At 45.6% G+C, this 13,575-nt stretch overlaps 1 protein-coding gene across 1 annotated transcript in view; it reads right to left on the bottom strand.

Annotated features, from left to right (window-relative positions):
- Positions 1–1,451: 1,451 nt before the first annotated feature.
- Positions 1,452–13,575, bottom strand: part of LOC102422303 (5-hydroxytryptamine receptor 7-like) — a 31,503-nt gene continuing 19,379 nt past the window's right edge. The window contains exons 2-3 of the mRNA XM_023760513.1: positions 10,419–11,177; positions 1,452–2,341 (exon numbers count right to left, since the gene is read on the bottom strand). Coding sequence (XP_023616281.1) covers positions 2,299–2,341; positions 10,419–11,177 — 802 coding nt within the window. The 3' untranslated portion in view covers positions 1,452–2,298. The remainder of the gene's footprint in view (positions 2,342–10,418; positions 11,178–13,575) is intronic.

Below are 13,575 nucleotides of genomic sequence, written 5' to 3'. Positions count from 1 at the left end.
AGACATTAGTCATAACAATCATGCTTGCTGAACAGTCATAACATATATGTAACATGTTTATTTCAGTGATTCTTCCCAATGCTTAGTGAAAACGAAAGCAGCGCCTTTGGCAAAACCTAGGCCATGGGTGAAATAGTATAAACTGTTTGACATTTTTCTCATTCTCTGTTTCCACCTTTCATTTGGCTGCCACCCACAGAAAGCAGAGTGGACAGTGCCAGCCCCTGTCACCAGAATGAAGCAGAGAGTTCCATCATCAGGTGTTCAAGTCAGGCAGGATAAAGAGCCCTGCTTAATAACTAATTAAACACATGAAGCAAACACACTTGAAGACCTAAATCAATCCAATTAACCAGAATGCTGTCTCATGGGCAGGAAAAACATGTCACTCTCTGCAACCTGCTATGGAACTTACTATACAACATGTGACAACCTGAGAAATGCCTGACTCCTATCTGCTTCACGCATCTCTGTGCCCTCCCCGTCCACAGTGCTGAAGGTAGCAAAAGCCCAATAAACGTTCATTAATCAAATCTAGAAATGAACAATCACTTAAAAAAAAAAACTTACCAAATGGATGAATCCTCACAGTGAAATGCAATTAACCACAGAACTGACTTAATTACCTGTGAGGATTTAGCAAATATAGGAAGCTTGCCCGTCTGCTGTTTGACACAGAGCAACATTTATGACATCAGACCTTCAATTAAAAATCATTACTTAAGTGGCTTTATTACAGCTACAAATAAACTTTATTTGATGTAACGTAATAAAACATTTTCAAATTTAACATTTACCTGACCGGAATTAATCATTTAAATTATGAATATAAGTATATACAGTCACTTGAGCAAATGTGCGGCTCAGGAATTTGTACAGCTTGGTCTGAAAGGACAGGCCCCACCTCCCCTTTCAGGAAAGGCAGGCCCTTCCCTGTGTCTGGCAAGAAGCAATGTCAATGAGAGTTGGAAGAAATCCATAATCCACGCTGGAATTCCACATTATTCTGGGAGGAAACAGCTACATTTATGGTAGGAAAATAATATTCTCTTGCAGTTCTCTTTTACCAAATGAAGGTCTATATTTATTTCTTCTCCTTCGAGGGACTCTTCTGATCTACTGTCTTCCTATCTCCTTCGCACCTAATATTACAGTTCCATTACAAAAACAGACTCCCCACAAAGGGACCTTTTCTGTTCTGCTGTCTGCCCATAATGCTTACCACTGTAGGGAGGAAAACAGAATCGGCCAGGCACACATTCGATTTAAGATACAGAGAACACAAAACAAATTGGAGCCTTTACCAATAGTGAGTGTCCCAGGTGACCCCCGACTCACACAATCCAGTTTTAACACAAGGCAGCTCAACGAGAATTAACATATCGATGCTCCATTTCCAGATGCATCACAACCTTTCACGGAAACCCCATTATTTCGTCACTTCTGCCCAAAAAGCACAGCTATGGGCCAGCCTTGGGCCCATGGCACCAGCGTGTAATGAGAGTCCAAAGTTCAGGTTCAGTGCCAACACCCAGGTTAACATCCAGTGCAGATAGGTAACAAGTCCTCATGGAAGGAGTCCCCTCACCTCTCAGAACCCCTCGGAGGAAGTGTGAGCACAAGAAAAAGCTTTATTCGGGTTTTCTGACGCTCTCCATCCTGAGATCTGTTCCTGAGTTATACCGTAACAGTAAGCCAGTTAACAAAGAAAGTGCGCCGTGGGCAAGTCACAGGGACCCTGCGGAAAAGCCAAACGGTTTGACAGAAGCTTAAAACAGACACTGCTCTGGGAAATCATTTGTATGAGCTGATGACGGGATTCTGTTTTCTAACACGGGACATGCAACATAGTCAACACTATGCTTACTGCAGTTAGCTTGGAAAAACACCCATCTGTCCTACAACAAAATTAACTCTCTCTCTCGTGAACGGATTCCTGAATATCCACCGCAATGCCTAGGCTCGGACTTGCATGGACTTGGACATTCGTAAAGCACCAGAAACTGTTTCCTTTCTGGAGCTCAGCTCAGTTCGGGAGCTTACTGCCGAGCTGGTCTGCCTGTCTTAAACTGAGAACTATTTTCATTTGCACACAGTAGCACTGATCCACAGGGAACAAACAAGGAGAGGTCACCAGCTCCCTCATGATACGCGTGTACACCAGATCGCCCTGCTTGTCACGTTTGAACCAGCCCAAGAAAACCCGGAAGCAGCGTTTCAGAGTCTCAGCACATGCTTTCGTTCTGTTTCCACCTCTGTCTTGCCTTGTTTTGTTCGTCTCCATGATTTTGCTTTTGATCATGAATCATGGCTTTTTTTTCTACAGCAGTCAGACTTTTGTCTATAAGGGAAGAGAGAGAGAGAAGACAAGAAAATGACTTAGCAGAACCATAAATGTTTTCCTTTTGCGGTGGGTGGATTTAATTTTTACAGCATTCAGTAATTGGAAGCATTTGTGGCTTCTAAGGGGTGATGAGCATCTCTAAAGGGAAAACGTGCTGCAGCTCTTTTAATAAATTTCCTAACTATTCTAAGTTGCCAGGGCCTTAATATAGCTGCAAATCAGCCCCAGATAACCCATTTAGAAATTCACTTTTATAATACAGCCGTAGCCAAAAATGGCTCTACTCGCAAAAATCCTTGCAAAATATGACTGCGCTTGCCCATCTTGAAAGGAATAATGATGACTACTGATGAGAAGTCCTCACTATAGCAGGGTGCGGTATAGTAAGCCATGCGTGCAGAGACCAAGGAACCCCACCTCGCCTCCCTCATTGCCTTCCTCCCAGATTCACAGAAGTGGCGTGAGTCGTGGACAAGGAAAAGTCCATGGCCAAGGAAATGCCTCCTCCTTGGTGTAGTGCCACCTTCCCTCTAGATCCACACCCCTCTCCGTCTGCACCTTCACAGGACTCACTTTACCAAGCTATATCCTTGTACTTGAGAGCCAGGTCTATGAGGTTCCAGGGCCGGCAGTGTGCTCCCAGACTCTGCCTCCCCGTCCCACTGAAAGTGCCCCCCTCACTTGGCTTCCAGGACTCCAAATGGGTTTTCCCAGGGACAGGATCAGTTTCTCCACAAGACACCGTCCCTCGCTTTGCCCCTCACTTCACACAACGGCACCTGAGGAGAAGACTGGGGCCACACTTCAGCTCAGACCCTGGCTCCGGGCTCCGGAGTACCTTGGAGCAGGCACTGGGCACAGGCCGTGTCCCTGCTGGTCCTCCACAGGTACTCCCAGCCCAGCCGGGGCGCTGCCTCTTCTCAGGAGGGGAGACTGCGCTTCCTCTGCAGCTCTCAGCAGCTCAGGACTGTCCCTCCAGGCCCCAAGCCACAGGACCACCTCGGAATCTCCTGTCCCTCCCATCCACCTGCTAGTCAACTTCCAAATGTCCACACATCCTTGGCCTCTTTCCTAGTCTCAACACCACCCTCCTGTGTGGGCCCTCCTGACAAAGACCTCCTTCTCCCACAGTGAACCCGTTTACACTACAGTCCTGGTCTCACTCCTACCAAAAACCTTCATCTACCCTCCCATCCTGCCCACCTGGCCCTCCATGCTGACCCCAATCCACCCAGCTTCCAGGCACCACTGAAGACACGCCCCATCCACATCTGTGCACCTCAGTCCATACTCTCCCCTCTGCTTCCAACAGCCCCAACCCACCTCCACCCCTGCCATCCCTTCTTGTTAAAATCTTACTCTCATTCAAAACCCACCCGGATGGTCACCTCCTTCATAATTCCCACCATGGGTATTTTCGTCTAAGATACGCGCCCCCGCCCCCCCACCCCCGCCCAAGGCTTATTTTTCTTCTGTACCCACAGCCTGATTTTACTTTGTGCTATGGGTATTTACTAGCTATTAGAAAGTCGTTTTAGAGAAAGCAAGAGAGGCCAATTGCCTACCTTTCCTACTTTAAAGAGTTTTGCCGAGTTAAAATGTAGGCAACTGCAAGGCATGACGCAAACAAGCTATTATTACTACTAACTGAGGATTTCATAAAAATAAAGTGCTGAATTCCAGCTAGGTAATGGTGAGGAAAACACTACTATGGCGGGGGTGGGGGTGGGGGCTGGGGGGCGGGAAATACCCAGGAAATAGCAAACTTTTTGGTTTGTTTTGTCTTTAAAGCAACGCCCCACGACAGTTATCCAGGGTGTCAGGGGCCTTGGTGCTTCTTCCCAGTTTCCACTGGGCCCCACTGCGTTTTCCATTTCTAATCACTGGTGGGATCACCCTGAGCTCCAAAGCTTGAGCACAAACCCTGGAGCAGCGCCGTGAACTCACTGCAGGATCCCAGGGTCACTCCACTATGACCAGCCACGGCCACTGACCCGGATGAGAGAGTCTCTTTGGAAAGACAATACGTCACCAAGCAGAAGAAGGGAGACGGAAAGGAAGAGCTACTTCAAAACAATCTCATGAAATTCTTTTCTATGGAATGACTTTAGAAACTGCTTTTCAATATCACTCACAATAACAGTGTCAAAGAACGAAAGCCATCAAAAGGTGTTATTTATAGTGATTCGAAAAAATCCATAAAGTCAACAAATTAAAGCGAGAGAAAAAATATCTCCTTATATCACATTTCGTTCTATAGTACCAGTATTTGAATACTTGTGAAAAGGGCACAAAGATGATAGAATAGCGAATTAAAGTTACCAGTGAAGTGTTCATGCCTTTCCCTCTCTTCCCTCCCTACCCCAAGGAAGATTCGCAAATGCCTGCTGGACTCCTGAGCCTCTTCTTATGCTGACAGAGAAAATGTGGAAGAATGGGCAAATATTTTAAAGTAACAACACATAGGCTAATAGATTGTTTACACAGGAAAAGAAAACTATTATGTAGGAGGAAAAATAGAGCCAAGGAGGAGGAATTAGGGGGGAAAGTAAAAGAGACTTAGAACCCAATCAGCCAGAGAGGGAGGAAAGGCTGCAGAGACCAGCAGGAGGAGCCCTGAGTCTCTAGGCTGGCCCAAGAAGTGTGAGCGCTAATGAGATGGGTAGGGAAAGGAAGGGTTCTAACAACGTTTGCTGTGAGCTATGGATTGGACACCACTTCATCCTTCCAGAGACTCAAGTAGAGTTAGTTACTAGTTGTTTGGGGTTATCTGCCCGGTGTTTACGTGAATCCAACAGTGCAGAGCATGGATTGGGTGGGGTATTCTGGTCACCAGTCTTTTAATCTACCACCACACCACATCCACTCACTGAACCATGAGATTCTAGAGGCAAGAACTGTCACATATTCATCTTTCCATTGCCTGCCATGCCTGGCACCGGGCCTTGTACATGGTAGGCCCTTGGATATTTCTAGAGAAAACAAGCCATTGAAAAGACGCTTTACTGTCAGTCTCTACCTTCCGATTCATCCCATATGGTGTCACTGAGTCAGTCTTCACTGCTTTGATGATTCCGGTCTCCTGCTTGCAGAGATCCCATCAATGGATGACTACTGTCCACACTAGGGTTTCTCAACTTCAGCACTGCAGACATTTGGGGCTGAGAAAGTGTTTGTAGGGGGCCTGCCTGCGTATTACAGGATGGTTAGCAGCATCCTTGGCATCTTCCCACCAGAGAGATATCAGTAGGTATTCCCCTTATCTAGGTATAACAACCAAAAATGTCTCCAGAAATTTTCAAATGTCCCCTGGGAGCAAAATTACCCCTGGTTGAGAACCACTTGTCTACAATAAAATCCAAAGTTCTTGGGCCTGGAATGGAAGACACCTCAGAATTTAATTTTATTCTAGCTTTCCACTGTGATCTCCAAATCTTTCCCCACACTAATACTTACCTTCAGCCAGACCGTCCTTTGCATAAGGTCCCACTCTACACGAAATGTCCCCTTCACCTGGAAAGCCATTTCTACTCTCCTTGAGTTATAAATGCTTTGACAACCTTCACAGACATACTCCAGCCCATAGCCTTCAGGAAGTCTTCCCTGATAAGGGTTGGGTCAACTCTGAGTTATTATCCCCTCCTTTGAATCCTGTAGCTTTTCCTGTCTCCATCTTTCCTTTGTTCTTATTACAAAAACGTGTGTGTGTGTGTTTATATACAGTCTGTCCAATAGAAACATATGTACTAAGACAGGAAAGAAAGCATGGATTTCCCATGTCCTCCTCAGTGCATGGCACAATTATAAACAAGAATTTAAAAAAGAGCATGCTCACATTGGCACAGATTAAAAAGCTGCCTGCTATGGAATTTTTAATATACTTCTTTAAAAAATGCTTTTCTTTATTTTAAATAAAGAAGAAGGAAGAGGAAGAGAGACACAGAAACATCGATAAGAGAAATCGACATTGTTTCGTCATCTGCAGAACAGAGATGAAGAAAACCAATCTCTTATATCGTTTTAAGGATTAAGTGATATAATTCACAGAGTCTCAGCATCATGCCTGAGAGTGAGTCTTCAATAAATGTGGGAAACTGTTATTTTAAACTGGAAAACCTATTGTGTGACATTTGAAAAAGTAGCATTTTGTGGGCTGAGTTATGTGGGAATCATTAGCTAAAATCATTGCTATTCCCAGGTTCTTTGGCTGTGTGGGAGGCATACAAACACAATGGTGTTTTCTAGTTTAGGACCGCCTTTGCTTTTTCCTAGTTTCTACACTGGCTACTTAACTGGACCCTCTGCCACCAGCCTTTCGCACTGCTGCCAGAGACTTTCCTCAAACACAGGTCTCTGCATGTTACTCCTGAGAACTGGCTTTCCTGTTCCTGCACTAAACAATCCTGGGGGGAGGCAAAATATCCAGCTACTTGTCCCAGAAAGGAGCTGCTTCCAAAAGATAAGGCTTCTGATTAATCTATACAGCTTACTTATCAAGACTAATAGTTTGCTCATTAATACTGGCTTCAAGGCCCTCGCTTAGCTACACCCACCAATCCAAAGCTATTATGTCATAAACTCTGCCCAGTCCTCACCAGTTTCCCACCTTAACATCACCTAGCCCAGTGGTCGGCAAACTCATTAGTCAACAGAGCCAAATATCAACAGTACAACGATTGAAATTTCTTTTGAGAGCCAAATTTTTTAAACTTAAACTATATAGGTAGGTATATTGTTATTAACTTAATTAGGGTACTCCTAAGGCTTAGGAAGAGCCACACTCAAGGGGCCAAAGAGCCGCATGTGGCTCTCGAGCTGCAGTTTGCCAACCACGGAGTCCTAGCCCAAGCCCTAAGACTCCATTATATCCTTACTTTCTCCATCTGAAAAACTACAAAGACTCTGTTAAGAAAGTATCTTCCCAATTTAGCTTACTTTTATGAACAGGTTTTCCCAATGGTCTTCTTAGAGAGCTGATGGCTACAATCCCCAGCTCAAAAATACTCAACAGCTCTTCACTGACTGCAGACTGAAATCATTTGACAAAAAGTGTTGCATAACAGCTAATAGCCTGTGCAATGGGGTGATTCATCCCATATCTACCAGTTAGAGGATATGTGGCCTTTGGTAAGTTCCTTTGTGTCCCTGAGCCTCAGTTATTCTTCTGAAAACTGGGGATGCTAGAAGAACCTACTTTACAGGTAGAATGGTGGATAGCATGTGACAGGTGTTCAATAATTGTTAGCCACCATTACTTTTATTGATTATGTATTATGTATCAGGTACTATACTAGATCTGACTATGACATAGCTCCTTCCCTGAAGGAATTTAGAATCTGGTGAGCAGACACTAGTGGTCAATTCAATAAGAATCTTAGAGTCCTGGAGAGATCCCTGGGGATATAGGTTGGTCATATTCTAGAACTCAAAATTGTATTCTTTAAAAAAAATGTGTTTAACTTTTTTATTGTGAATAATTTCACATGTACAAAGGATGATATGTAATAGATGGGAAAATAAATACCTGTGAAGCTACATCCAGGTTCAAGAAATTAGCATGTTTATAGGCTTATAACTTTGAGTGCCCAGGACAAGAAATTATGATGTCTGGTTTCCCTCATCTCGACTAGGGGATTTTCTGTCTGCTGCATTCTAGTGAAGAAAGATAACAGGATGATTTCCTAGATAGAAGTTTTCAGTCGTCTGGGGAAGCATCCCAGGTTTGGAGTCTCTGGTTCCTATTGTAAACCATGAGGGCACCTTGAGCAGGGCTGCTCCCCCGAGATAGCCACCTTCATTACACACAAAAGAGTCTAATACATGAAAAGCAGATAGAAGTAAGATTCAGGCGATGTGGGTTACACCTAGTGGTGCCACAGGCTCACTGTGAGACATCCGTCACATGAAGAGCACGGACAAGATGACTGGGAAGGTCCCTCTTAGCTCCAGTGGCCCACAGTTCTCTGGTCTGTTCCTTCTTGCCAAGTTTAGTGAGGAACAACACGTCCTCCTCTCGCAGGATCTCTGTCACCAACACCTTCCATCTCCTCATTCCAGTGTCTTTCCCCTCAACTCTCAAACATGAAGATGTCTCCTCTACCTCTACTTTAAAGCAAAATCTTCATTTGACCTGCTGACAACTCTAATTACAATAGTGTCTCTTACCTTCTTTACAGTGACAAATTCATTAACATGTGGGTTACACGGGAAAGGTCCATTTGCTTAGCACCATTGGCCCTTTGCAATCCTTTTCAGATCCCAGCTCCCTATGCAATTGCTTCCTGCAAAGTCACTAACGCCCCCCCTAGACCAGCGGTCGCCAACGGGTGGTCCATGAGGTCCGAAAGGTTGGCAACCGCTGCTCTAGACAAACTCAACCACCCGCTATCAGTTCTCAATTCTTATGACCGGCCACACTTCCTAAAACTAGCTTTTAGCCTGTGTGAACCTGCTTCCTTTATTCATCAGTAAAGGATGAGGTCATCAAAAAAATTGTACTGGATGTAAGAGTAAGAGCAATGAAAATGATAATGTTATAATTTCTGAAGATGTAAGGACATGATTTGGATGGTATTAATGGAGACAGGAAGAGAAACAGCACCGTCCTTGTCATCAAGCATATCAATTGCAGTTCATCAGCAAATCAGTCTCGTCTTCCAAACCAACTAAGTTCCTATCTTCGATTTTCAGAATTCTGTTGGTAGAGGACTGGAATTTATAGAATTCTGAATTCGTATCTGATCTGCTTAGCTTAGAAAATAAGCTAGCTACTGATTCAGGAAGCTTTCTGAGATACACTTCAAGAAGCCCCAGCATGGATGGATCTGGAAAATATTATGCTAAGTGAAATAAGCCAAACTGAGAAAGACAAGTATCACATTACCTCACTTATTTGTGTAATCTAATGAACAAAATGAATTGACCAACAAAATAAGACCCGGAGCATGGAGGCATGGAACAGACTGACATACCTCGATGTGGGGTTGAGGAGACGAGAAGAGATAAACCGAAGAATTTATATATTTACATGCTTAGCTCATGGACACGGGCAATAGGGTAGTAAAGATCTGGGTGGGGTAAATAGGGGTGGGGGTGGGGGGAAATGGTAGATATCTGTACTACTATCAAATATCCTATGTAATAAAGAGGTAATATGCACATTAACCCTCACTCCATCATGCCATCACAAGATGGCTGCGTCCACAGCAGAGGCGGGGTTCCTGTAACAAGCCGTAATGAGCGATCAGCAGGGACCTGTGGCTGCGTGGCACTGGGCTGGGGAGGGGGACCTGAGGCTGTACCCCCCACCAAGTGGGGCTTGACGGGGGACCTCAGGCCATGCCCCTCACCCGATGGGGCTTGATGGGGGACCTCAGGCTGCGTCCCCTGCCCTGGCTCTGGGCCAGGACCTCAGGCTGCACCCGCCACCCTGGCTCCGGGTCCGGGGACCTCAGGCCATGCCCCCGCCCCTGCGCCAGGCCAGGTGACCTCAGGCCGCACCCGCCACCCTGCGCCAGGTTGGGGGACCTGTGGCCATGCCCCCAGCCCTATGGGTTTTGACGGGGAATCTCAGGCCGTGCCCCCCCGCCCTGCAGGGGTGATGGAGGACCTCAGGCCATGCGCCCCGCCCCTGCACCTGGCCAGGGGACCCGAGGCTGTGCGCCCAGCCCTGCAGGGCTTGACGGGGGACCTGAAGCTGCGCCCCCTGCCCGTCGGGGCTTGATGGGGGTGGGGCCGGCTGGGTCTGGATCTTGCCCAATGGGGGTAGGGTTGGCCAGGTCTGGGTCTCGCACGATTTCGAGGTGCATGTGGATGGGCAGGGACTTGATTCTGGGTCCCGCGGCATAACCCAGACTCTGACAGGAGGAAGATTTTCATATACATTTTACTAATTTTCTTTCATCTCTGACACTTCTATTATAGAGAAAGGGCAAATAGCAATATTAAAATATTTCCCCTAATTAATTCCCTTTTAATGTGCACGAATTTCATGCGCCAGGCCACTAGTATATATATAAAGAAGCTCCATAAAAGGGCTGGGGAGACAAAGGAAAATAGTGATAAATGACCTTACAGCACAAACTCGGCTCTGTCGGGCCTCTCCGCCAGCTTCAGGGCCTCGTGCATGCCCGCAGCCGAGAGCTTGCGGTTGATATTCCGGTACTGGCACTGGAGCAGGCTGCGATAGGTGGTCCGCAGGTCCCGGTTGAAGAAGGCATATATAAAAGGGTTAATGAGAGAGTTTGCATAGCCCAGCCACAGAAATGTCCTCTCCACCCACAGCGGGATGCAGCTGCAGGAGGTGCCGCAGATGAAGGGCCTGGCGGTCGAGAGGAGGAAGAAGGGCAGCCAGCACACGGTGAAGGCCCCGACGATGATCCCCAGGGTGGTGGCTGCTTTCTGCTCCCTCTTAAAGATGGAGATGTTTTTCCTCTCGTGTTTGAGGAGTCTCGAAAGGTTGGCGCACTCCTCCACCTCCTTCTGCAGCTTCACCATGCCGTTCAGGGAGATGATGCTGTCGGGCTCCGGGTGGCGCGGGAAGCCGGGGAACTTGTGTTTGGCGGCGCTCTTGCGGGCGGCCTTGTAAATCTGGTAGTACATGAAGAGCATGACCGACATGGGGATGTAAAATGCCACTGCGGTAGAGTAAATCGTGTAGCCGAAATCCTGGCTGATCAGGCATACCTTGTCGTCGTTGACGTTCTGTGCCCATCCAAAGAGCGGGGGTAAAGTGATGGAGGCGGAGAGAAGCCAGACGGAGAGGATCATCTTGGCCATGCATTTCCCATTCTGCCGCACAGGGTACGTGAGCGGCCTTGTGATCCCGAGGTACCTAGGAAAGAAGTGGAGAGAGATCCTGTGACCACAGTGACCACATGTCCTGGACTAGGAACTACCATAAGCTAGATGCTACGCCTTAGACCTAGCAGCTCCATTCCTCACCACAGCCTTTCTAGATAGGCATTTTGCAGAAAGGTAAACTAAGGCTCTGAGATGTTAGAGATGTTGCCTATTTTATTCCAGGCCACAGATAAGCAACAGGCACTGCCAAGATTCCGTCTATGAGCCCTCTGCCTGTAATTGCTACTCCATGCTCCTTTTCATACTTTGTAGCTTCTTGTCCTCCATGTAGTCAATGAACTAAAGATTAAACATCCACCCTCCCCGCCATGACCACTCCCACAAAATCTGCCAGGAACAAAATGTCAAGCCTGATGTAGGATGTTGTGACACATCCTCACGAATTAAGCAAGGTCTACCACACTCTGATGTTTTACACCCACTGCTCGGCTGTCTTATTTCAGGCTAGCTTTTAACTCATTTTAACTGCTCCTTTGCACTGTAGCGAAAGAAATTCTTTAAGATTACAGAGATGTGTGAGATCTTTATACAATCCTAAGGTTTGGGGATGCAAAGTAGCAAGTGATCACTCTTCTACCCCCAGAAAATTCTCACATAAGAGTAATGTCAGAGGAACAATCTATAAAACAAAAACAGCCTGCCCCATCTCTCCTCTCTTGAGAAGGCTCATGAGAAAGAGCACAATTCTGAAAAATATTAGGTAAACCCAACATTTTTTTCTGGGCTTAATTCTACACAGAGAATAAATATATTTATCTGTCTCTATTATCAAGGATTTATCAGCAAACAGAAAACATATAGAGTGAGACATTTGCCAAATGCTTAATCATGTTCATCTTTCTGGATTTGTTTTCTCCGCTGTATTTAACAGTCTTGGCTTCTATTTTGGGAAAGATGCAAAGAGCACTTAAGAAGTCAAGACAGGTGAAAGCTGGTCATTTTGCTGGTTTGCTTTTTCACTTCATTTATGTATATAAAAGATAGAGTCCCCCAACTTCCCAACAGGTTATTTTCGGAATGTCTGTCAGTTGGTAGGTTGAAATTTTAAAAATAATTATATTTGTGCTAGAAATATCCTCACATGTTACATAAGTTTAAACTCTCCTACAAAAGTCAAAACTCATCCTCTCAGAATGAAAATGAGCATCATTGCAACACTTACAGGGCAAAATTGAAATATATAGTAAAAAGAAATGAAACAGACTGGCTTATCCATTCCTTCAATAAATATTCATAGAGCTCCTTCTATATGCCAGGTGCTATTTTAAAGGTCGGGGATACAGCAGTGAATAAAATCTTGGAAGCAGGCCCATAGCACGTGGGGAAACCATGGAGGGTTGAACGGGAGGCCTGAGCCTGGTGGTGATGTTGAAGGAACGCCTCATCCCTTCCAAGGATCCAGGTGTTAGTAGCATCCGTTCTTCATTTCACAACCTCTGCCTCCCCTTTTCCTTGGTAAAGCTGACCCACAGGCATTATCCCTAGGTTTATCAGCGGTAATTAAGATTATGTCTTGGCTCTCAAATAGGATGATGGGAAAGAGAGAGGTTTTCCTGGAGTGTGAGAATAAGAGCTGAAAAGGAAGGGGGAAAGGGAAAGGAGGTAGCAGTGAGAGGGGAAAGAGGAAAGAGAGAGCAAGAGAAGGAAAATGTGAAGTAGACTGTGCCTTCTGTGGAACTATCTGATATTACCTGAGTTTTAAACAATGGGGAAAATTTTAAGAAAATATATTTTTTAAAAGAGTAAATGAGGAAACCCCTGAAGAAAGGTGTTAGAAATGACTGGAAATCCACGATTAAGCTGATCTCTGCCCAAAGACTGAATGCAGACAGTCCAGTAAGGGAGAAGAAAAAGAAAAGGTTCCCTTTCTTTGCTTTGGTTCTGAAGCTCTCTCTCTCCAGTTGGAACTCCTTTGCAGACGTCTCTCTTTGGACCTGGTCCTTGCTGTCTATCAACTCCTGGGGATATAGCCTTTCTGGCTCCTTCCTTATTTCCCAGCTTCCACAAGGCAGCCTTTGTCAGGATGTAGACTTATCTTATCTTCTCTCTTTGCCTGTTGCTTCAGGCAAAAACTGCTTGTTCCCAAGCCTGAATCTGGCTTCCAGGATACCAATCCAGACTGGAGGTTCACCAGGAAGAGATTAATTTATACAGTTCCCCAGGTAGCCACAAGATGGCATTATCCGACCAGACCATCTTTCACCTACTTACCTAGGGATGGTGGGAAGTTAGGCGCATTTTGGAAAGAGGAAGTAGGATTAAGCACAACAAGAAATTAAGTTATATTTCATTTGTGAGGTTATATCAAAAAAAATGAGCAAGCCTAGAAATCACAACCTGGTAACTCCAGTTTTCCTTTCCATCCTTCA

Source organism: Myotis lucifugus, unplaced genomic scaffold (genome assembly GCF_000147115.1).
Source record: "Myotis lucifugus unplaced genomic scaffold, Myoluc2.0 scaffold_184, whole genome shotgun sequence".
NCBI classification, from domain to species: Eukaryota; Metazoa; Chordata; class Mammalia; order Chiroptera; family Vespertilionidae; genus Myotis; species Myotis lucifugus.
This window is presented reverse-complemented; position numbering and strand designations above follow the sequence as displayed.